Raw genomic sequence first — 24,006 nt, forward strand, 5'->3', positions numbered from 1 at the left:
GGTGGTCAGAGGGCCCGGTGGCGCCAGTGTCCGGCAGCCTCGCCTCTGTCAGTGCGCCCCAGGGTGGCTGTGGCTACAACGTAGCTTGCCATCACCAGTGTGTGAATGTGTGTGTGAATGGGTGAATGACTGGATATGTAAAGCGCTTTGGGGTCCTTAGGGACTAGAAGGCGCTATATAAATACAGGCCATTTACCATTTCTTGGGCCAGTCTTGACGTTTCAGCTTGTGTGTCTTGTTCAGTGGTGGTCGTCTTTCAGCCTTTCTTACCTTGGCCATGTCTCTGAGTATTGCACACCTTGTGCTTTTGGGCACTCCAGTGATGTTGCAGCTCTGAAATATGGCCAAACTGGTGGCAAGTGGCATCTTGGCAGCTGCACGCTTGACTTTTCTCAGTTCATGGGCAGTTATTTTGCGCCTTGGTTTTTCCACACGCTTCTTGCGACCCTGTTGACTATTTTGAATGAAACGCTTGATTGTTCGATGATCACGCTTCAGAAGCTTTGCAATTTTAAGACTGCTGCATCCCTCTGCAAGATATCTCACTATTTTTGACTTTTCTGAGCCTGTCAAGTCCTTCTTTTGACCCATTTTGCCAAAGGAAAGGAAGTTGCCTAATAATTATACACACCTGATATAGGGTGTTGATGTCATTAGACCACACCCCTTCTCATTACAGAGATGCACATCACCTAATATGCTTAATTGGTAGTAGGCTTTCGAGCCTATACAGCTTGGAGTAAGACAACATGCATGAAGAGGATGATGTGGACAAAATACTCATTTGCCTAATAATTCTGCACTCCCTGTATAAACAAGAGGCTCATCACACCTGACACGAGGCAAACAGTTGCAGTCTGACTGACTACGCTCACTCAGAGCTTGTTGATGCAAATAACTTCTCATTTATAAACGCACACAGATTGCCAGCATGTTGCCAACGGGCTGCCGTTGAGCAGGAAGGTAACTGAGCATAAACGTGACAGTAAAATGAGAATTTCTGTCTATGTAGACAGGAACACATGTGTGATTGTCAATTATTTAATCACACATAGATTGTATGTAATTGCCAACTTGACCTCATCTAATAGACTGATAAGCAGACTGACTTCACAGTTTTGTGGTTATTGCAATTCTTGGTATATTGCAAAACATTAAAAATCGCAACAATATTGCACCGTGAGTGAAGTATTGTGACAATATCGTATCGTAGGATGTCTCTACAATGATGTAGGCTGGAATCATGTTTTCTCAAATCAGATACTCATGTTAGCAACGCTGAGACTTTAAGACAAACCTCCAAACCTCTGACCTCCAACAGTCTGTGACAGAAGCCTCTCAGGAAACCAACACCCACAATCAGGAGTGCCATGCTGGAAACACGATTAGTGTTACTATTAAGCTTTGTGAGTCTAAAGGTCTGCAAACCTCCAGACTTATCTGACAACTTACTGCATTCATGCAACTGTAAAAACAACAACAAAAAACTACAACACTACGTGTTACTGCAGGGTGTACAACCTATAGCTATATTTAGACATGACGTAGGCAGAGGAATGCAGATTAGCTGTGGCATCCCACCCATCCCACAACAAATATTTAACTTGCACAAATACGTGTGATTGTTAAAAAGGGCAGACCGGTCTAAATTTATCCAAGACTGGTTACGTTTATGCCATGTTGTACATGTGAATGCCAACCGGCGTTTGTGCTAAGTATCAGCAGCAGCCCGGAGCACAGGTGCATCAAATTCACGACGCAGTTTTCAGGTGAGACAGCAGTTGTTTTGTTGAAACAAATACACAAAAAACCCACAGCTCATTCAACAAATGCATAGAAAAAGCAGCAGCAACCAGGGCAATCAGACAGAGGGCACAATGCCTTAGAAATCGTCACAAAACATCTCCAACGGAGACTGCGGTGGAAGAATGCAAGTCCTCTTCTCTGCACTGCAGTCTCCTGGGAGCCTGGGCTGAGATTTCATCCCAAGAGAGGCTGGTACAGGAACAGCAGGCCAAAGATGGGTGCATGGAAGAGAAGCAGAGCGTGGGACTGCATTGATGCTCTGACCCTGAAGCAGATGGTCTCCAAAGGGACCCAGAGCTGTACTCGGGTTTTACGCCTCAAGCATCTTTAGGAACTAACCCTCTTTAAGAGCAGTCTTAAATTATAAAACAACGCACCTTTCTAACAGTGGACCGTTCAGAAAGGTGTCGGTGTGTAGGAAGGACAGATGGTGGATATCAAAAACCCTGGCTCGACTCACTACAGATGGACGCATTAGGATATAACTCCTTTTTCCCCTCAGAGAAAAAGAAAATCCAGAGAGATGATAAAATTTTCCTTTGGCCAGACTGCTGGTCACTGGGCGGTTAAAGGCTATGTGAACAGCTCTGTTCCCCTGCATTTCTCTCATGCCTAGCAATCCCTCAGCTTATGTAACAGAGTCTGTAAACCTCAGTCATCTGTTTACCAGAGGACAGATGTGCTAATGAATGCAAATATATATTTTTCAATCATCTTCGTGAAAAGCAGCTTTTATTAAAACACCATCTTTTTTATAACAGCAGCTGGTAAACTGTGTACTCTGTGCTGTGTACACACTTTATCCAGACCTGCCACAGTTCGTCTGCAGATTTTACGATGTTTTCAGTCTCTTCAAGTACTCTAAGATCGGGCTCTGCGGAGGCTGACAGTGCCGTACACGCAATTCCCGGGAAATCAAGTTTCCCAAATTTGGATCCATTCTTTGCAACTAAGCTCTGAAACACCTTAAGGATTGTTTTAGCGCCCTACATGTTAGCTGTCAGAAAGCTACTGTAGCTAGCTCTGACACTTTCAAACACAACAGTATTCACAGCTTTATAGGTGTTAGTTTTATACCATCACAAAAACACAGTGGCCCAAAACTGACATGTGGACATTTGACTTAACAGTGATCATTCTGAGTGTTTGGAGAACTGCAGGATCTTTTTCCCTGTAATAGCACCTCACCTCTTACTGTTGCTTTTGTTTTTGGTTCAAACGCTTATAGAAGCTTAGTTCTGGGTTACAATCGAACAGAGGTCTCTCCACAGCGTATACTAACTCAAGGTTCTATGTAGATACATTACATGTAGAACATGTTCTACCATCACACGCTCAGGACTGAATCGTGAACTGAATCATTTTGCTTTTTGCTCTTCGTGGCCCTCACCATTGCTCTTTATTACTCTGCCAACATGTTTGGGCTTGTTGTCAAACTTTTACTCAGTGCAGCATATGACACCAAACCAAAAACTCTGCAAAATATGATGAGATTTCTCCTGAAATGATCTGAGTAAATATACAGATGGTTGCTGTGTGTCCTTTCTGAGCGTCTGATTTTAAGCACTGAAACCCAACACACCGCTGAGGTAATGCAACGAAACGGTTAAAGTGTGTTGTGGCTCTTCTCCACAACTGACTAACAGTAATGTAGTGCAGATGTAGCTGGCGCTGTAAACACTTACCACCCCACTCTCCCCTGAGACAGTCGAGCTGGAGGATCTGCTTCTGACTGTAACAACACGAGGGCCTGAGACTATTTCCATGAATGGTTATTAACCTTAGCCACAGATGGGGTCTTTGGATGAGAGTGAGTGGGTTTAAATATGGAAAATAAATTAACAATAGTCTCTTGCAAAGGATTGCAACACACAAAATTTCTTCAATGGGACCTCCTGGCCAACCAGTTGAAGAAGAGCTTCCCAAATGTGACACAAGTTCAGGCCAAACACACTTCCTGTTTCCCCTCCAACCGCGTGTTATGTCTTTATCCAAGCTACAAGATCCGTCAGCAGGCTGAGAGGAAAAGCATAACAGTGACAGTGCAGAGGGGAGCTTGTGTTGTGTTCATTCATTTTGTCCACACAGACAGCTTACAGAACGAGGACACTTGCCAAATGCAGCCGGTCCAAGGACCGTGACCTGATTTGTAAAATAGCTATGGCTGCATTATCATCAGGAGATGAACGCTGTTGCTTCTCGAGGCGTCTCAAACGCAGACACGTGCAAATGAAAACAAATGACTATGAAAACGTGGTTGAAGTGCAGAGTCAAAGAAAGAGAAGTATTTCTCCATTGTTTAAGTACAAATGTGCGTATGTGTTTTTAATTAAGAAAAAAGAAAACTAAGAGGGGACGGGCAAATATGAGCAATATGCACCTAGGGTCCGTATTTATGGCTCCCAAGCACTTCACTGTGATCTAACATCATATATTCATCAAAGAGAGAAGCAGCAGAAACAGCTTTACTTCATCTATTTCAATCTTGAATCATATGAAACATTGAGAGCAACTTATTGCAAATATCTGATTACATTACTGTTTTTCATTTTCAGCAGTGGCCCTGTCATGTGACCGCAGCGATCGTGCCCCTGATCCTCAAAGGGATTTGAAATTGGATCTTTGTAGCGTAAATGTTAAACGCTCTTGTATTAACCTTATTCATGGACTGTTACGAGCATCTTCTGAGTATTATTACGATGCCAGATTCAATATTCTGAACCTTTTGTTTTCACATTGGGATTAAGTGTTCTTATGTCTGCTAGTACCTCAGGTAAAATTCCACAGTGGACACTGATGGATTAGGTCAACGTTTAGACTTGGTAAATGGTAAATGGACTGATTCTTATATAGCGCTTTTCTACTCTCCTGGACTACTCAAAGCGCTCTATACTTCATAGTTCACTTCTTATCAGCTTTTCAAAACCCACAATCTGGAAACTGTGATAAGTAAAATTCAGGAAGGCTACTTAGCATTTTGTTGTTGTTGTTTGTCTTGGCTCAGCAAGCCAGATATACAAATCTCAGAATAATGAACTACATCATTAGAACTAAAAAGCAAATGAAAACACATGTAAAGCCCTCTGTCAGGTGGACATGTGAACATTAAGCAGGGGGACTGTGATGCTCTCTGAGCTTTCAAGCTCTGCTCAGACAAACTGGACAGCAGAGTTTGCCCAATGTGCTTCCACTTTTGGTACGCCTTATATCCAGCATTATGGTACTTGTAGTTCCTCTGCCCGTGACAGTAAAGTAGGCAAAAATCCACTGCTGAGGGGGAAGCTTATCCCTGTTACACACTGTGACAGCAATCTGCTGCAGGTTGGAGCAGGAGGCTCGATTTGGCCTGCAGAGACTTGACGGAGCTGCAGAGGGGCATGAAGAGGGAACAGGAATAGAAAACGAAAGGAAAAATGACCACAAGCATAACAAAGGGTTTTTTGGCAGTTTACATAAAAGTATTTGGATTTTAGATTGAGTACTTTGCACCTATAAACAGAGAAACTATGAAAAAAAATGAAGTCACAACCCAGGGAAGATTCATTCAATCGACTGACAAGTTCACTTCACATTATCGTTCATAGACGTGTGTGCGCCTTCATGCCAGAAGGTCCAGTGACTGAATCACGTCAAAATGATCGTCACGTTTGCTCGTACTGTAAATTCACAAGCTCAACCATTCACCAAGAACAGGTCTGATACAAAAGCAGCGGTGCCGAAATTATATGCACGAATCTGCTTTTAGTTCTTTGTGCCACATGGCTCAGTAAGAAACACGCCTACTCCGAGTGCGCTGACGTCTGGCTGCTCCGCGAGGACGTTTGTCAGCCAACCTGTTTTGTGCTAACAACAATGACGCAAGGGCGTGGGCCTTATTCAGTTCTTCGGCGCAAGCTGTTATAGTACACTGCAACGCAGAGCCAATGTCTGCGTCGCTGCTGTGGAAGAAAACGAGGCAGGCTGACCGGCAACCGGCCAAGACGGCATACAAAACACAAAGTGTGGAGACAGCAAGACTGAAAGAGTGAGAAGGGAGGAGCTTGGCTCAGCTCTTTTATCACAGGCCCATAATTCACTGCCTTGTAAACACTGAGGAAAAGCTGTCTACCAGCACACTGACTGCTCTACGCAGCCACGATCAGCGCTCAGGCGTCCAGTCCAGCACAGTCTTCCAGCAGATGCCGAGACTGAGTTTCAGCTAAGTTGGTGATTCTGCACCACGGGGCGGTGACGACACAAATCCCTTAGCAGTAGGACGACTGCTGCTGGGCATGACCTTTAAAACAAAAGGCTATCTGTCAGACACCTTCAGCTAGGCGCAGGCTTCTCAGGGCCAACGCAGCATTTTCACACTTGAAACATTTGTGCAGAAACAGTCGAGGCCAACAACTCCACCCAGCAGCCTGCTCCAGCGCCTCCCTCAGCCATTACTCACTGATCTGTGTTCAATCGAGATAGCTGGGGTCTGGACTTTAAAAGAAAATAACAGCAAGCACAGAGACAGACTTGATATGGGAAATACACTGGCAGGAGGAAATGGTTCCTGTTGTAAAATGATCTAGTTCGAGGAAGAAGAAAAGACGATAAGCATTCTGTCAGCAGCTCGGAGGCACTACTCACCTTCTCCAGTTGTTGTCCGGAGGTGGCGACAGGTACACCGCTCCATACGGAGAGCTCTCTATGTAGGCTTTGGTCAAGGAAATGAGTGACACATAACATACCATAACACAACAGTCAGAATTAAACCTCATTATAAAAGATATACAGATGTGTTCTGTCTATAAGACAAGACAAAGCCCTGCTGAAGTGATGTACAACAGAGAAAAGCTGCAACAACAGAACCGACCGTCCCAAAAAACTCAATGAAACAACATTTAAGAAGGACATTTGTGCCTTTAGACACATACTGTGGTGTAAAGTAGAGAGGCCATGCCCGCCTGGATGTTTTAAAGCTGAGACTCCTGCTCTAATATGCTGTCTAACAACCTGACTGCTGGACAACATGAAACAATGGCAGCATTATTTGATTTACTCCTGAATGCTGATGCAGAGTTCCTGGCTTTGTCTGCGAGAGGGCAGGGTGGCGCTTCGTCTTGCCAACAGTTACTCTTTCAGCGAGTTGAGGTCTTTTGTTTTGGAAATACGGGGTAGCTGCTTAGAGGGAGGGTTTAAACTAATTCAAGCAAAGCCACGCGAGACTGACGGCTGTACCAGGAGTATCTGTATCACATGGATTATTATTGGTATGGGGCAGATTTACAATCTAGATACTTTGTGTCATTCATCGGTTCTCACACAAAACATAGGACAGGCCCTAAAGCACACTTTTATAGTTTCCCTAGAGATGAGAGGTCATGATCCAGTCAAACTGGATTAACACCTTTCAACAGCTACAATGGAGGAGTCAACCCGGAGTGCACAAAGAGGAAAAATGAAAGAACAACCTTCTTCTGTAAGAGCAGTGAGCCTGAAATGGGAAAATCATTCAAAATCACCCCACCCTGTATTTCTCTGGCCTATTGGAGCCACCATCACATTTTAAAGATATGCCACTGTTAAAAACAGAAGAACAATCCAATACAAGTGTCTTGGCTTCAGGTGTCCTTTGATACAGACAATAGGATAAATAACACACTTTATCACACGTTTTTGTGATTTTTAACTAATGAGTCTTCATTCATTAAGCCAGAGGTTCCCAAAGTGTGGGGCCCGCCCCCTAGGGGGGGCGCAGAGCCATTGCAGGGGGGGCGCGGTATGAAAAGAAAAAAAAAGCGCTTGGACACTGTGGACAGGTTTTTGACGGGGCTCCCACATAAACGCAAAGCAGGAGATGAAGCATCGCCAAATATGTTTCCAAACCAACTTCCTTCCAAGCCAAAGACTAGAAAATATGGTGAAGCATATCTTCCCTTTGGCTTCACCTGCACAAGTGCCGAGGTAGGTCTCCCCTGGAAAATTAGTTTCCCTGCGTCGGGAGCAGCGCTGGGCTCTCCAAATCACGGACAAACAGTATCCCACATTCTTGATTTTTAGTTCACAAACACTTCTTGTAATAACTAACTACTCCTGACATTTTGGACATGTTAGCTCTTTATGCAGTAAAGTTACAGCGGGATACAAATAATATCAGGCTGATCCTGCCGTAATTTGTTCCCCCGGTTCAAATCACGGACAAACATTATCCCACAGCTGTTTATGTGTTTAAACCCATTTTGCACAGAGAGACATTTTTTGAAAAATGTATTGACAGCAATGTTGAATATTATTACACAGGAAAAAACAACTACACGTAAAACAATCACACCGTGACGCCTCTGCCTTTCTAAATGCAGGGACAGCAACTGCGTGTAAAACCTGCAGATAGTCAGATTAACAGTATTTTGTCTCTATCTGTCATTCTGCAATTCATCTCATGTAAACAATAACGTGGCGCACAGCGTGACGTGAAAAGAGGCACATACCTTTGTCGTTGCGTGACGAACTCTGTAATCCTCGTCCACACGTAAGCGCAAAAAGGAGTTTTAAATAATCTCCGCGGTGAATCATAACGCCGTTTACGTGTTGACGAAAAGGCCCAAACGCATAGAAACAGCTGAGTTTTCAAAAATACCCGTGTAGGTGTGGACGTGTAAAAGAGTTAGTAGTTTATTTTATTACTACCTGTAATTTATTGCCGTTTACTTGTATTTGCTTAATTGTTTACTAAATGTTTGAGGTGTGAAATAAACTGCAATGGAGCAAAATATGGGTGTGTGTGTTTGGAGGATGTGTGTGTGTGTGTGTGTGTGTGTGTGTGTGGGGGGGGGCAACATTTTTCTTGTAAAAAAGGGGGGCCTGGCAAAAAAAGTTTGGGAACCACTGCATTAAGCTTTCATTTACAGTCATGCTAGTTTCTCCTTTCCCTGCTCCAAGTCTCAGTGTGAGTGCACCTCCTCAAACACATGCATGCAATGTGAACAGTTGAGCTGACATGAAAGGTGAAGTGTATATATGTGTGTATCGATGAAGGTGAGAAAGCTGCTTAATGTAAGAAACAGAATAAGACAGAGTGTGCAGCAGTATCAACACACATGACCTGACTGTGCCTAAGACAAAAGCAGCTGGAATACTTTCAAACTGAGCTACACTGCTGATGACTGAATCAGACAGATCAGGCTCATAGTTTGTCCCATTGTCCCGATAACAGCATCTCCAACTTTCACAGTCAGGATCAGACTGACATCAAATTTGTGAACTTCACATTTTTATTTTGAAGGTGCTGTGCTCCCCCCTGTAATCACCACATAATAAGTAAAGAGTAAGTAGAAGGTCGAGTTTCCAGCTCAAGTTCAACCAATCATCAGTAGCCTAGCTGACAGAAAGATTACTGTTAGACCCTAATAGGGCAACGATGACATGTCTCCTCCCCCCAGCGTTTATTTTATCTGCACCATGGTATTTTTGGCTCTCAGCAGTTCTAACCAGTGTTGTTGACTCAAGTTTCATTTCCTCTACTGCGATATACATTTTTACTAATGAAATAATCAGATATTAAACAGGAAGGCCATGACACCATGTGACCATGAACCACATGTGCTTAAATACATGGCCTCCTGTCCCACAGGGCCCATTCTGAGCAACGAGCACCTCATTAGACCTGTGCAGGCCACACCAATGCACAGAACTGACACCACTGCTTTTGTTTTGATACTACGAGATCAAACATCAACACGGGGGCCCCACCCGGGTTACATGTTACATTACAGCATACATATGATCTGCATTCTGCATGAAATTAAACTGTAAAGTTCAACTTTCATTAAAATCAGAAAACAAATAAACAAACAAATACAGTTCAGCTATCCATCCTAATCCCTCATCCTGTTCTACTGCTCGGTGATGTGAACCAAAATCACAGCTCTTTAACTGTTAAGCAGAACAAAGGTCTACAAACTGGGCTCAACTTTATCGTTTTATCTCAAACAAAAGTGATCAAAAGGAAGTGTAAAACTTAACTGAAATAAAGAGTATATGTATTCTATATATTTTGAAGGCAGTGTTCATACAGCAGTTAATGACGCTGTCGTAAACTTTGGAAGAGGTCTGGTGTGTTTCAGTCTTTAGCAACACCTGTTTATGACATGTTTTTGCCACTCACTGGTCTCATAAAGCAATAAGAGCAGCAGCAGAAAGAGCTGCGCTGTCATAGCTGTGTGTCGGTGCTGTGCTGCAACACTACAGAGAGAAACAGCCATGCCTCAGCTGGCTTTCCCTTCATGGGAGCAACTTGTGAGCAACTACTGCAAGGTTTGGGAAAAACGGAACGCATCGGGTTGAGTGGATGCAACCCACAGTGTGGGTAACGTAACACCACACAGTGTTTCTCACAGAATTAGATTCTATTTGTGGCAGTAGGAAAGGCTACAAGCTTGCATGTGCATGGGGGGGAGTGAAAGGAAGAGCATGGATGCTTTCTTGAATGAGTTATTGTGTGTAGTTATATTTACTTAGTGACAATAAATATAACAATAAACTTACTGTCTCTCCAGTTAGTGCACAGAGTCCAAGTACAACTTCTTGGACTGCTTTTGGCAGTGCTAGCACTCAGTGAGCTCACTGGGCCCACAGGAACCAGTCCGCCTGCAGGCTGTGGTTAGAGGGCCCAGCTTGCTCCAGAGCAGCAGGAAGATAACTGTGGAGCTTCTAGAAAAAGCCACTAAAAGATGTCAAGCACCACCACAACAGCAACTTGGTCAGCCAATAGAGAAGCACACGGTGTGAAGGACTGGAGCTGGTCAGCATTGACTAAAAGGTTCAAAGAAGAATGAGGGCATCAATTACGGATAGCATTGCTAGCTCAGATACAAAGAATTCACCAAATATGCTTGAGCTGATGTTAATATAAATGGGTCCAAGTAAAAACGATGCCTGGGAAACAGTGGACACATCTACACGTCCAACCATGCATTGTCTTCTGCTTATCGTTCTCAGAGCTGTGGGAAGAGGGGGCAGGTGAGAGGCAGGGTACTCCCTGGACAGGTCACCTCTCTGACACAGGGCCAAGTTAAAACTTAGATTTAATAAACTAAGTAAGTTTCTACACTTGTCTCATTTACCTTTTCACACCCATCCATACGAGCACTTTTTTCTGGGGGGGGTTTTCTACGCAGGTGCTTTTCTATCCAACATTCACACTCCAGTGGATACATCACAAAGCAACTGGTTGGGATCTTGCCCAAGGATATTTGGCATGCAGCCACCCCACAAGTTACACTTGTTTCATTATAGTATTGAGTATTGATTTTGATATTATTGATCTTACTAAAGTCAGTTACATCTTTTCTGACTGTTTAAAAAAAAGATAAATAAACTATACATCTTTTATATATAAAAAGCTTCTCTTCAACATCTGTGCAGAGGCAGGGAAAGAAGAAAAAAGTAGGGCGTGTGTGAACAAATGTTTAATTTAAATATAAAAAACTGGGTGTGAATGAATCCACATCAAGAAACTGATGTTTCAGTCATCGGTTAGAAGCAGCTACTGTTTTTGTGCGATTGCATCTTGGATAATAATAACAGCACACGACAGGCTCAGTCTAAAAAGGAATCGGGGCCCGTCTCTCCTGCACTGCAAATTCATTTTTAGGACAGTCTGTCCAAGTTACATCTCTTATAATGGTTGCTCATTATTCCTGAGTTAAATTATCATACGTGAACTGCCTACGCAGCTGTTATGCATCCTGACAAACACCGTGGATGTAATTGCTGACGGCTAAAAACAATCACAGTAATTAACTGTGCATCGTAAAATCTTACAAATCCTGAATGATTTCACTGCAGACCGTGAAATCTCCAAGAACGTATAAAACTAAATGATTTCTCTTCTCTCGTTCACTCCAGCTGTGATGAGACTCCATGATGAAAGGCGCAGCTACGAGTCAAACACTCACCGCTCTGCTCCTGCATCCTTACCATGAAAGTCTCATTTACTGCGACACATGCATGCAAAGCACACACCTTCAGTGTGCTCTCAGACTATGCTGAGAATCTCCCACTGTCAGTGTCTATTAGGAAAAAGCAAGCACATTGTCTCTGCGTCACACTTTAAATTAGCATAATGACTAATTCTGCTCCTGAGGCTACAAAACATCTGCCTACACCAGTAAGTGTCGTCACATTAAAGCACACTATGAACACAAACCCATTAAAAAACAAAACAAAAACCACCTGGAAGCCACACCACCCGCTTTCTCGTCGTCGATTAACCTTTCATAATGATGACAACACCCGTATTGCACAGAAACTATCGTTCGTTCAGGCTTTAAAGGATATCTGCCGGCCGTGCTTGTCGAGGGGTCGGCGATGGGGAGAGTTGATACGGTTGCGGTCCCTGTGGACCCTCTCGACCAGCCCGTGGTGGCGGGTCCCTCTCACTGAGTCCAAACCTGAAGGGAAGCCACCCTGTAAAGGACACAACAAAGGAACTGTTCACATCACACACATCAAAAAGCCGTCTCCTGAAATGTAGGGAGAGCTGCTGACACTTGATGAAAGGTGCTGCATTACTGAGATGAGCCGTTTAGTAATCATGTTAATTAAGGTTGTACACCTAGACAGAACAGACTTAATGTGATCACTAACACCTTTTACACCTCACCGTGCTCCATATTTTCACTCTTGTACACTATTAGAGCAGTTATGCCACAGGCACTGGCCCTCAGTAGTAGCTCCTCCCCTTTCCCCTCTGGTTAAGATGACTCTCTTCTGATTGGATGCCCCTCGCAAACCAGCGGTTTAAACAGCAGGTCGATGGGGTTTGTGGGCCTTAGATGACCAACTTAAAGATATCCCTTCTCTAGGACATCTCATGCTGCTGTGCATAGAAAAACAACTACCTGACCGCAAGCATATGGAGCAGTCTGCAGTCTGATTATTTGAAACTTTAGCCATGTGTGTAATTTAAAAGCTGTAGCCAAGCCTGAAAAATGTGACAAACACAGAATAGGTCCCCTTTAAAAGTCCACAAACACTGTCAGAGACTAATATGTACCCATGCATTTTCAGCACATACTGAAATTATAAAGTGCCACAGTGAAATATATGTAATGTCACATGTTTAACACAAACATGTTTAACAGTCTAGAGCTGTTTATTCCCTGGCTGAAACCCTGAAAGGACATGTTACTCAACTATGTTAACATAAAGATCGAACCATCTGTTTTCATACAAGTCATCTTTAAAGTGTCTGGTAGTTATGTCTATATATGCAGCTCTGACCACAGGTATGTGGTCATAGAATGACTAAACATCTTACAGACATTAACAGTGAGCAGCAGATAACAGAGCACCTAGAGAACCACAACCACTGTCCTCAGTGATTTGTGAGAGCAATGGGTCAGATATAGAGCATAAAGGGAAAACAGTTTGTTTTCCATCCAGGCTTTTAAACAAGCTGAAATAATGCAACAAGATACAACAATATCAGTGACGATGATGATGATGCCCATCACTCATCACTCCTTCGTCGCTGCTAATAATAAAAGGGCAAAACCCAAAAGCTGCAGGTGTTCCCAGTGTTTGACTAAACTCCTACACTTGTTCCCAGCTCAGACTGGGCACTCCACCCTTCTCTGGCTGAGAACCAGGGCCTCAGACTCTGAGGTTCTCATCCCAGCTGCTTCACACTTGGCTGCAAACCGCCTCAGTGCAAATTAGCAGTCATTGCTCGATGAAGTCAACAAGACCACATTATTTACCCAAAGCAGAGATGAGATCCTGAAACAGCTGAACTCAACACCTTCCATCCCATGCCTGCACTACAAAGAGAGCACCTAGAGAGTCTATAAGATTACATCAGAGTCAGTGATGAAGGGCAGCCCTGGCAAAGTCCAACCTACCGAGAACAAGTCTGACTTATAGCTAGCAACATGAACCAAGCTCCCACTGTACAGGGACATGGTAGGTGTACCAGATTCCCCAACTTCCCAAAACATCCCGAAATGCAACTGGATCCCTTCTCCAAGTTTACTAGTTGTGTTTTGTGTGTCCATAATACATATGGAGATTGGCTGGGAAAACTCCCACAAATGCTTGAATATCCTTGAGAAAGAGCTGAACGAAAACCAAATCGTTCTTCCAGAATCCAAACTTCAGCTAATGGATAGACTCCCCTCTCCAGTACCCTGACATAGACCTTACTGTACCCAGGATCCCTTGGAACACTGCTGACATTCTGATTGAGGGTGGGATTTAAAGACCTCAGTGCCCGAGGCCTCAGCCTGGACCCTCGCTATATGTTTGGGTGTCCTAAGCCTGTGTGACATCCTCTCCACACTACCGATAGTAATGTTATATTAATGCACTGGTTAGGTTTTGTATGCTTACAGTATTCAGGTCTTATAAAAGGAATTTCGGAGTTTAAGAGGTTTCACTTTAGTGGAGAAATAACTCAGTTCAGTATACAGATTATCACCCCAGTCAGCTGAGATCAAGCAGAGAACATTTCCACCTCTCGTTAAGGTTTATTAATAACACGTGATCGTAGTATTGAGGTGTTTGGGAAAAGTTGGGATTAAATGAGTTAATTCTGTCTGATTAAGAAAGCCTTAGCAAGTATTACATTAAGCACTCTGCACTCATTTAATTGAATTAGGGCTAACAAATGATTACAATCGAGTGAGAGCTAGAAGCCATTTAGTTTGTGGCATTTTGTTCCCAGTAGAGACGAATGCACTCGATCAGTGAGGGACTCTTTATCTGTCAGTGAGGGGAAAGCTCCACCTCAAAATGCTATTCTTTCAGCTAACAGGGACACCTTTACCTGGACTTTGTGTATCTTAGGACAGATACTCCTCAGAGAACTGATACACGTCCCAGTGTGACAGAAAAGCTGTGTTAGAACTGCAGCATTGATGCTTTATTCTGGTTTTTCTTCCAGTCTGCAGAAACTCGAGTGAATTATTTAATGCTCTCGAGAGCAGCTTGTTTGCACTTCTAAAGATTCAGCACACAGTTTTGCTGCTTTTGCAGTTGAACTGCACATCAAAAGTGGGCATCAAACACAGCTGACCTTGAAAAACCCCTCAATGAAAACGAGATCTTACACATGATGGACTGCAATGTCGAGGGCAGCACACATCTTTTTCTTTTTTCTTTTCTTTTAATAAGAAATCTTCTTTAGCTTAACTTCAAACCGACTAAAACCTCCCGTGTTTCTGCACCAGTATGTCCTGAGGCCATGTTCAAACTGACATTAGCCCTGTGAGGCCTCCTCAATAGGTTTGAACAACAATGCTGCACTGATGCAGCTGCAGCACTAATGCAGAGCTCCACCAAGACCAAACATACATATATAAAGAAAGACAGAAAGAAATAAGGCTCGTCTAGTGAAAGAGTTGAATTTGGCTCAACTTTACTGCAGCATACCTGCACATGAATTGGCACAAGTGCACAATGAGTATTTCTGTCAAATCTCTGGGCTTCTTTTCCACACAGATTTCATAGGGACTTAATCAAGTCAATGGTTTTTCATTTTGCTTAAAGTCTTAGAGAGGTGTTATTACATTTTGAATGCAGTCTGTGTGGGTGCTGTATATTTTGATGGTGACGAGTTCCCACCTGAAATTCAGTGCTGGTGTTGCCGATTTGATTGACGTTGGGCAAAGAGCCTCCGTAGTACTGCACCCTTGACTGAGACAAGCGAAGCTGCTGGATCTTCTGAAACTGGACCTGCGACAAAAACAAAGTCATGCGTTGATCGTCTGGGCACGTAGCCTTCACAAGTCCAGAGAACAAGTTCTGAATGAGAAATGAATTTGAGCAACCCGACCTTATATTGTACTTCAAATTCTGCAATATCCTGTGAATGTCTAAAATGTCACTTGGGGCCCACTATATACACCATCACTGCTCCTCAAATTGCATTTTTTTTCTTTGCATGTGTCATCAAATGGATTTATGGTTTTCAATCACTCTGAAGCAATATCATAGTGCAAGTAGCCACTCCAGATGATTTAGCATAGCTGTGCTCTTATTACTCAATCTGATTTTACCATCTGCATTTTGGAAGTGAACAGAGAGACAGGCGTAAAGTATAAATGCATTAAAAAACTGTTTTTCTGATTAAAAAGCAGCCATATCCACTGAACACTGGGGACACATTCTAGGAAATGGGCAGCTTGGCTTCCACATTAGCAGCCTACTGCAAAGATGCCACAATGATTACCTCGCAGAAAACAGAAGGCAGCTTGTTCTGCCAAGGTAAATAGAGCTGGCCCTTAGCTGTGATCGGGGATAGGCAAATCAGAGGGGCAAGCTTCCCTTAGAGCGCCAAAAGGACAAAATTTTAATTTCAAAGACTGGCCTTGTTTGATTGTATCGTATTGTATAAGAGTTTACAAAGAGACTGTGAAGTTGGCAAGAAATTCGGGACGAGCTAGGACCACTGGACTAAAAACCTTATCTTTTGGCACAAAATGTATCAGTTTCTGTGCAGTGTGGGCGAAAGACTGTTCTGACTCAGCACACGCAGCACAGCAGACAGTGGTATGGTGTTTAGAGGTGATGCTGGTCAGTAACCAATGGGTCTGTGATATACACGACTGAAAAGTTGGTAAAGACGTGCTTCCTCAAGCCAATTCAGAAATTTTTACTGCCAACAACTGGGATTTAATGTCAGTCGGTTTCTAGCCTCAAATTTCAGTAACACTGATTTTTAATGTAGGACACATGGAAAAAAAATATTCCCTCTCTTAGAGTGTCTGTGTCAGCCTTTATGTAACATCTTCACATATTTATGGATGTGAAGGATGCAGACTTAAGTCTCTTGGTGTACTCGCTACAATGCAGAGTTCTGCAGAGCTTCTCGGGGGTTGATAGTAAGACCTTAGGGTTGGTGTAAATGCTGAAGCAGCTATTTCTAATTTCAGCTGTTTGCTTCAAGCAGGCCCTGTGGCCTGGCCACCTTCAGCCTCGCTGACTGGGCTTTTCTGTCTCAGAGGTCACTTACAGTTCACATCTTATGGCAAACTTAACTCAGTGTCGCCTCGAAACCACATCCTCTTAGACTGGCCATTCAGGACTCTCGCTCGCACAGAAAGAGCCCATTGTCACTTGATGGAATGAGAATAATGTGAAAAGGCCTTTATATCGTCCCAGGAGACATTATTTTTATGACTTGGAATGCATAAGGTTTACAGTCACAGGAAAACGAATTTTCCAGGTTTATGTGTGGTCTGATATCATCCTAGTCACAAATCTAGCAAACAATACACAAACATTGTACATTTAATGTCTTCAGTGACTAAGAAAACTTCCCATCTCAATTCTGAAGTAATTGTACCTGCAACACATGCAGGACTAAGGTAGCAAAGCACCTCCAAACCCTAATGCTTCACAGCTGGGATGAGGCTTTAGTGTTGGTGTGGAGAGATGTTTAACCACTAAACAACAAGTGTGTCTTTTCTCAAACAGAGCAGCTACAACAGGAGCCATTACCAGCTCCTAATGTTGACGTTTGGCATCCGTCCGGAAATAATAGAAACTTTTTCATCTATTTTTTAATCATTTTCTTTTTTTTGTGGCATCACATGAGAATCAATCTGTCTTTGTTTGAGTTACATCTAGAGCTGGGCGATATAAGACTTTTTCATATCACGATATGTTTTTTTCATTTCAGGCGATAACGATATATATCACGATATAAGCCAAATAACTATATTTGTAAGATTTAAATGTGCCGTTGCTCACAAGTAAAATGTGAAATAATCAGCAGCTTGTTTCGATTTAAATATTTATTTCCCATAATAAGTTCAACAGGGCAGATGTACTTAAGGAACATGAGACTTCAGTTTCAGATAAATAAAGGCAAATATTGCAAACTACACAAAAGGCAGCCGCTAAAGTGTTTAAGTTTCAAAATAGAACAAACAAACAGACTAAATTGTCAATTCCACTTAGAAACAAAATATTAATTCTAAAAATAAATCTTAGTTTGTTTTACAGAAGAACAGACAAAATTGACTAACTTTTGTCAATATCAAATAAACTGAGAACTAAAAGGAAATTCTCAATCTCTCCTTGTTGTATAGCTTAGCTTTTCAAACAGTTTTAACAGTGACTTTAGTCTGACAAAAGCCGAATGACGAATTAGCGCTTTCAGTCAGAGATTGAGCATGCACCGCTTTATTGTATTTCCAGACTTGCTTTCGGCACAATTTACAGTGCGCGCTACTCTGTTTTTTGTCAGACTTGAAATAGCTGAAATACCTTCACACTACGGAACTTCTGTGGCCCTTCTGTTTGACAATCTCTCCAGCATTGGAACCATCATCTGTTTTTTCTCCGGTAACCTTCGCTCACGCTCTCGGTTGATTTTTCTGTAGTCGGCAAACTCATTTCCTTCATTACCCGGGCTGCACGGCTGCAAAAACAAATACACATGTACGCCTTGGCGCTTGTGCTGTACGTAACAAGTCATGTGACGTGACGCTGTGGCTGTGATTGGTTCGGCTCTGCGCTACTTAATTTGGATTGGCTGTTCTTTTTTTTTTTTAAAGAGGACAAGAGAGATGAGGCCTATCGCAATAGTTTAATTTTTCTATCGAGAAAAAGTTATTTCGCAATACATATTGTTATCGTTTTATCGCCCAGCTCTAGTTACAACTCAGAATTACATTCTGATCATCTTTTCAGTCATTGAGCACAGTTCCTAGAGTACATGAGGTGGTCATGTTAGGGATGTGCAGCGACATCTGCCAACAGCAGCCTTATTGACTTCTGTTGGCCTAAAGACAAATGTTGTGACACTGAAATAGTATAATATCAGAACATCATTGTTATAGCAACACAATGAGTTCCCTAGTGTGTATAACAAGGCAAGCCCAGGAATGTCTGAGAGCAAGAGCTGCTTGCCAGACTCTGACAACAACTTAAAAGAGCGCTACTTAGCAACCTCCAACAAAGCACAGCACTTTGGAAAATAAGGGCCAAAATAACAAGCATGTTTCACCACTTGCAGCAAAAAAACAAAACAAAAAACACACCAGACCACGAAGGAGGAAAAGATGCTACCAGCAGGTAATGTGCAACCCAAATGTAAACAAATGATTCAACCGAGCATGGCTGGAGCATCGGCTGTCATATGGAGCCATGGCTGCAGTCCATATGACAGGAAGCGCAAACGACAGATGGAAATTACCGACGTAGTTGCATAGTGGAGCTGTAAGCAACAGGTTAAAACACTCAAACAAACATCAACGTGCCAGGCAGAAAATTGTTTCATTTTCAGTTAGAGCTGGGCGATAGAACGATAACGATATGTGTTGCGAAATAACTTTTTCTCGATAGAAAAATGAAACTATTGCGATAGACCTCATCTCTCTCTCTTCATGTCTTAAAAAAAAAAGAACAGCCAATCCAAATTAAGTAGCGCAGAGCCGAACCAATCACAGCCGCAGCGTCACGTCACGTGACTTGTTACGTACAGCACAAGTGCCAAGCCGCACATGTGTATTTGTTTGGGAAGCAGCCAGCCGCCGTGCCGGCTGGTTAATGGAGAAAATGAGTTTGCCCGCTAGAGAAAAATCAACCGAGAGCTTGGGTGACCAGGTTACCGAAGAAAACACAGATGACGGTTCCAATGCCGGAGAGATTGTCGAAAGGAAGGGCCAGAGAAGTTCTGTAGACTGAAAGCGCTAATTCGTCATCGAAAACAACCAGGAGAATCCCTGCGAAGCAGCAACAGTCAATTGAGTCGGCTTTCTCCAGCGTCTTACCATATGACAAAAAAGCTAAGAGACATAGCGACATAACGAATGCCATAGCCTACCGTCTTGCTAAAGACATGCTACCAATAAACACGGTCGAAAATGAAGGATTCAAGCAGCTAATTGAGGTAATAGCTAAGCTATACAACAAGGAGAGATTGAGAATTTCCTTTTAGTTCTCAGTTTATTTGATATTGACAAAAGTTAGTCAATTTTGTCTGTTCTCCTGTAAAACGACCTAAGATTTATTTTTAGAATTAATATTTTGTTTCTAAGTGGAACTGACAATTTAGTGATCTGTGTTGTTTGTTCTATTTTGAAACTTAAACGCTTTAGCGGCTGCCTTTTGTGTAGTTTGCAATATTTGCCTTTATTTATCTGAAACTGAAGTCTCATGTTCCTTAAGTACATCTACCCTGTTGAACTTATTATGGGAAATAAATATTTAAATCAAAACAAGCTGCTGATTATTTCACATTTTACTTGTGAGCAACGGCACATTTAAATCTTACAAATATAGTTATTTGGCTTATATCGTGATATATATCGTTATCGCCTGAAATGAAAAAAACATATCGTGATATGAAAAAATCTTATATCGCCCAGGTCTATTTTCAGTGTTACTATGTGGAAAATATTGTGCAGGCTGCTGAAGAGTTACAAGGATACTTTAGTTATTGTTATACTAACGTGTTACACAGTTATTTGATAGTTTTACTTTAAATTTCCTGAGAAAACACGACCCAGACTGCTTATATTTTGACTTGTGCCATGTCACTGGATGTTTTGGATACTTTGCTTTGTCACTACTATTCCACTACAAACCTGCTGCTGCTCGCAACTTGTTAAACTAGATTCACACGTTGAATTAGGTACTGTCATCAGTGACAGTTCACTGGAAAAGGCGGCACACTGAAAAAACACTGTAATGCAAGTAACAACATAATGGTTACAGGCATGTAATTACTGAACTAAGTACAGTAATGTGTTACCGAGTTACTGAAAAACGTAATGCGACTACAGCAATGCGTTACTCTAATTGTTACATTGTAACCCAACACTGGTCATCACATGTTCACAAGTATACAAATGTGACAAATGAAGAAAGTAAAGTGAGGCACTGACTGACACAAAGACTGAGACTATGTAACTAACGTGACGACATCATGAGCCTCTTTAGTTCGCCCCAGTCGGACTTGTCTTTACACATTCGTATTACATGAGACAGTAAGCATCAGGTTGAACCTGTGAAAGCATTTTCAAGAAAAACTCTGCATTTCTGAACAGGAAACTCCTTCAGTGTTCGGAAGGCCGGCCGCCAACACCATCAGCATATGGTAGTGTTACTCTTACAACACTGGCACCAACGGGCGAGAGCACAGTCTGGGGAAAAAAAACACTTGTGTACTTTTCTGAAGTCCACTTTTACTTCACTGGTACTTTAAGTACTTCTATGTCTCTACTTCTACTCCACAATAATATAGATTAATATATTGTACTTATATTGTCCTTATATTGTAACGTTTAGTTATGTCTTATTTTGCATGTTTAAAAATATAACTCTAATGACTGATGCTATATAAATACAGATGAAAGTCATTAAGTAAGGAGTCAAACTCACCTGATATACAAATGCATAAATACTTATGAGACAAAATCATTATGTATATGATTCTGCATAATGAGTGCTTTTAGTTTAGGTACTTTATTCTGATGCTCAAGCTTTTATACGGTTGTGTTAGATATGTTTTTTAAATAACATAATATTAAAATTAACAATATATAAGAAAATAAAGTAGGTTTATGACTTTAGTAAAAAGTAAGTCTAAAAAGAAAAACTTTTCATATAACGGCATCTGTATTAGGACAAGGGGTTACACAGAAGCTGGAAAACTGTGCCGATGTTTTCTGTGCCTAATGTGTACACTTTATTTATTTGTGTTAAAAAAACAAACAAACAAACAAACAAACAAACAAAAGAACTTCCTGTGGCCCCCCCTCTTCCCCTGTGCCACCCCATTCAAGAAAACTCCTGGAAACGCCCATGACAAACAGGACGGGTTTTAAGCGGCTGGTGCAAATATTAAGGAGCCAATTTCCCCATTCCTGTCTCACCGCCCACTGCAGTTTAAAAAGGCTGCACGTCAATCGCTGCACCCCAAGTCGCAAGTTGCTTAATATTTTGCTCTTGAGTAGAATTACATAAGCCGAGTATCGACGGGTGTGATTTACGGCTGCTCAAGAGAAACGAGAAGTACTGGTTGAATACCAGAAATCTCCGCCGGCAGACGAAGCCTGACAGCTCCGATGTGAATGAGGTACATGACCACATCCGTGTAGAAGACAAGAGAGCAATAAATGTCAACAAGCTGAAAGTGAAGCGCATTTACCCTTGAGACATTGAGGTCCGTCATCAGCTGTTCAAAGGCCCGCGTCTCCTCTGCTTGCTTCTGGTTGTGCAGCGCTATCTTTTCGCTGAACTTCCTGGGGTTCGAGCCACCTGTGCCCGGGGAGCTGGACATGGTGCGGGCCGCAGTTCAACAACTTCAGCTATTGTTGGGGGGGGGGAGTGGAAGACTGTGCTGGTGGGGTCTTATTTTACAAAGTCTCTCACCAAGCGTTGTAGCAAACCCATGAGAATTTTAAAAGCAGTCCTCGCGTTATCGGTTAAACCAAAGTCACTTCAGAGGCAGCTCGGCTGGCTGCACTGTCTCAATGTTTTTACAAGGCAGCAGGCAAGCTAACGCGGCTAGGCTAACAGTCAGAGCTCCCTTTAATAAAAGTTGTTTAAGTGCGACAAAAAAGCGGACTAAATAAAGACTTTGCAAAGTATATATTTGCTCTGACTTTCTAGGCAAACTGCGAGGCGATAACAGGTTAAAGTTAAGCTGTAACTTCACGCTGACACTGTTCCAGCGAACCACTTGTTTGAATCTAACGTTAACATGGCGTTAGCTGTCACTGCTAACATAGCGTTGGAAGTGAACGGGGAGCAACAGCGACAGCTAGTCGGCTAAGCTACTGTCAGTGCCATTTTAATTCCGACAAATGCACTTTATCGGCTTGTCGACATCTGCCCGCTGTCGGTATCTTTTAAAGGAAACTTCCACCTAAATATTTACAGCTGCGGTCAGAGAAAGTTGATAGCCTTGTTAGCTAAATCTCTCCACTACCGCTAGTAAAGCTGACCGCAGTTGGCCAAAGGTTTACTTGCCGAATTGTATTTCAACAAGTTTCCGCTCGTTTTGCATAGACTTAGCTGTAGTTCCACTTTGTTTCCAACCAAACCGGGGGAAAAGCAGCCGCTGAATATTGGCAAGTGACGTAAGGATCACAACCCAGAGTTTGACACTTTAGCTGATATGACAGCGCTTCGGAGTCGACTCTAGTGTTAATCCATGGACAGCAGAGAGACCGCAGACAAACTCCAGCCGAGCGACTCCGTGAAGATAAACAAACAGCGCCGACAGGAAAGGGGAAAAAAAACGGTGGTTTCCCTGTCGCCGATAAACCAGAAGTCTCCTCGGAAAAAATGTTTTTAGCTTATTCGTCCTCGGTTGAGGGAGCGAGTAACAGCAACTCGGATCGGCTGGCTTGTTATCCTCATACTACTGCGAGAAAAACATTACCTCGTCAAACGCGGTGTGTACCTGTGGTATCCACAGGGGGGCGACAAAGTCACCACGTCCTGTCTGTCTTACCTTACCTTACCTTACCTTACCTTACGCAGCCGCAAGAAAAAATAAAAACAAAACAGGGAACATCACTGGCTATAGCTATAGATCAAGAAAACTACTTCTGTGCTTACAAGATTTTCTTAAATGCTCTATTTAGATGTGCAAATATTGCATTTATCAAATTAATGTTCATGTTTCTACAAAATGTAATAAAACGCTGTGTTTCTTGGAATAAACTCTGTACAAATCATGTTCCGAAATATACATAAAAACACCCTTAAAATATACATCGTGCATGAATGCACCATAAACATGATGAGTACACTGTGCTCTACAATTCACCTATTAGAAATCCACATTTTGCATATATTATAATAGAAAGTAAAAGAATTCAGGCGCTGGACTGTCCTGTTGTTCTGTTGGAACAAAAGGTTCTGTAAATCAGAATCTTAATGTTATGTGAACAATCCAATCAGTCAAACAAAACAAAGTTTGGTGTGTGTCTCAGGTTTATCCACGGCACCCAGTTTTCAAACACACAAACATCTGTGCAGGAAAACTCCACACTGCTGTTGGAGCCTGCAGACACTGAGAATACTCAGCATTTATTTACAATACATCAAATTACTGAAAAATGCGGGTATGACACAGTAGTATGACACATTTACAAATCCAATTCCCAAAAAGTTGGAATACTGTGTATAACAGGTAAATAAAAACAGAATGCATGTTGTGCAGATCTTGTGCACAATAGAATCACTCCGTAAACTTCTGGGCAG

At 42.3% G+C, this 24,006-nt stretch overlaps 1 protein-coding gene across 2 annotated transcripts in view; it reads right to left on the bottom strand.

Annotated features, from left to right (window-relative positions):
• crtc3 (CREB regulated transcription coactivator 3) overlaps window positions 1-23,475 on the bottom strand; it is a 47,444-nt gene extending 23,969 nt beyond the window's left edge. For both annotated transcript variants that reach the window (XM_031756133.2, XM_031756132.2), the window contains exons 1-4: window positions 21,941-23,475; window positions 15,403-15,513; window positions 12,118-12,246; window positions 6,427-6,488 (exon numbers count right to left, since the gene is read on the bottom strand). In XM_031756133.2, coding sequence (XP_031611993.1) covers window positions 6,427-6,488; window positions 12,118-12,246; window positions 15,403-15,513; window positions 21,941-22,072 — 434 coding nt within the window. In that variant the 5' untranslated portion in view covers window positions 22,073-23,475. The remainder of the gene's footprint in view (window positions 1-6,426; window positions 6,489-12,117; window positions 12,247-15,402; window positions 15,514-21,940) is intronic.
• Window positions 23,476-24,006: the final 531 nt, after the last annotated feature.

This window comes from Oreochromis aureus, linkage group 1 (genome assembly GCF_013358895.1).
Source record: "Oreochromis aureus strain Israel breed Guangdong linkage group 1, ZZ_aureus, whole genome shotgun sequence".
NCBI lineage: Eukaryota > Metazoa > Chordata > Actinopteri > Cichliformes > Cichlidae > Oreochromis > Oreochromis aureus.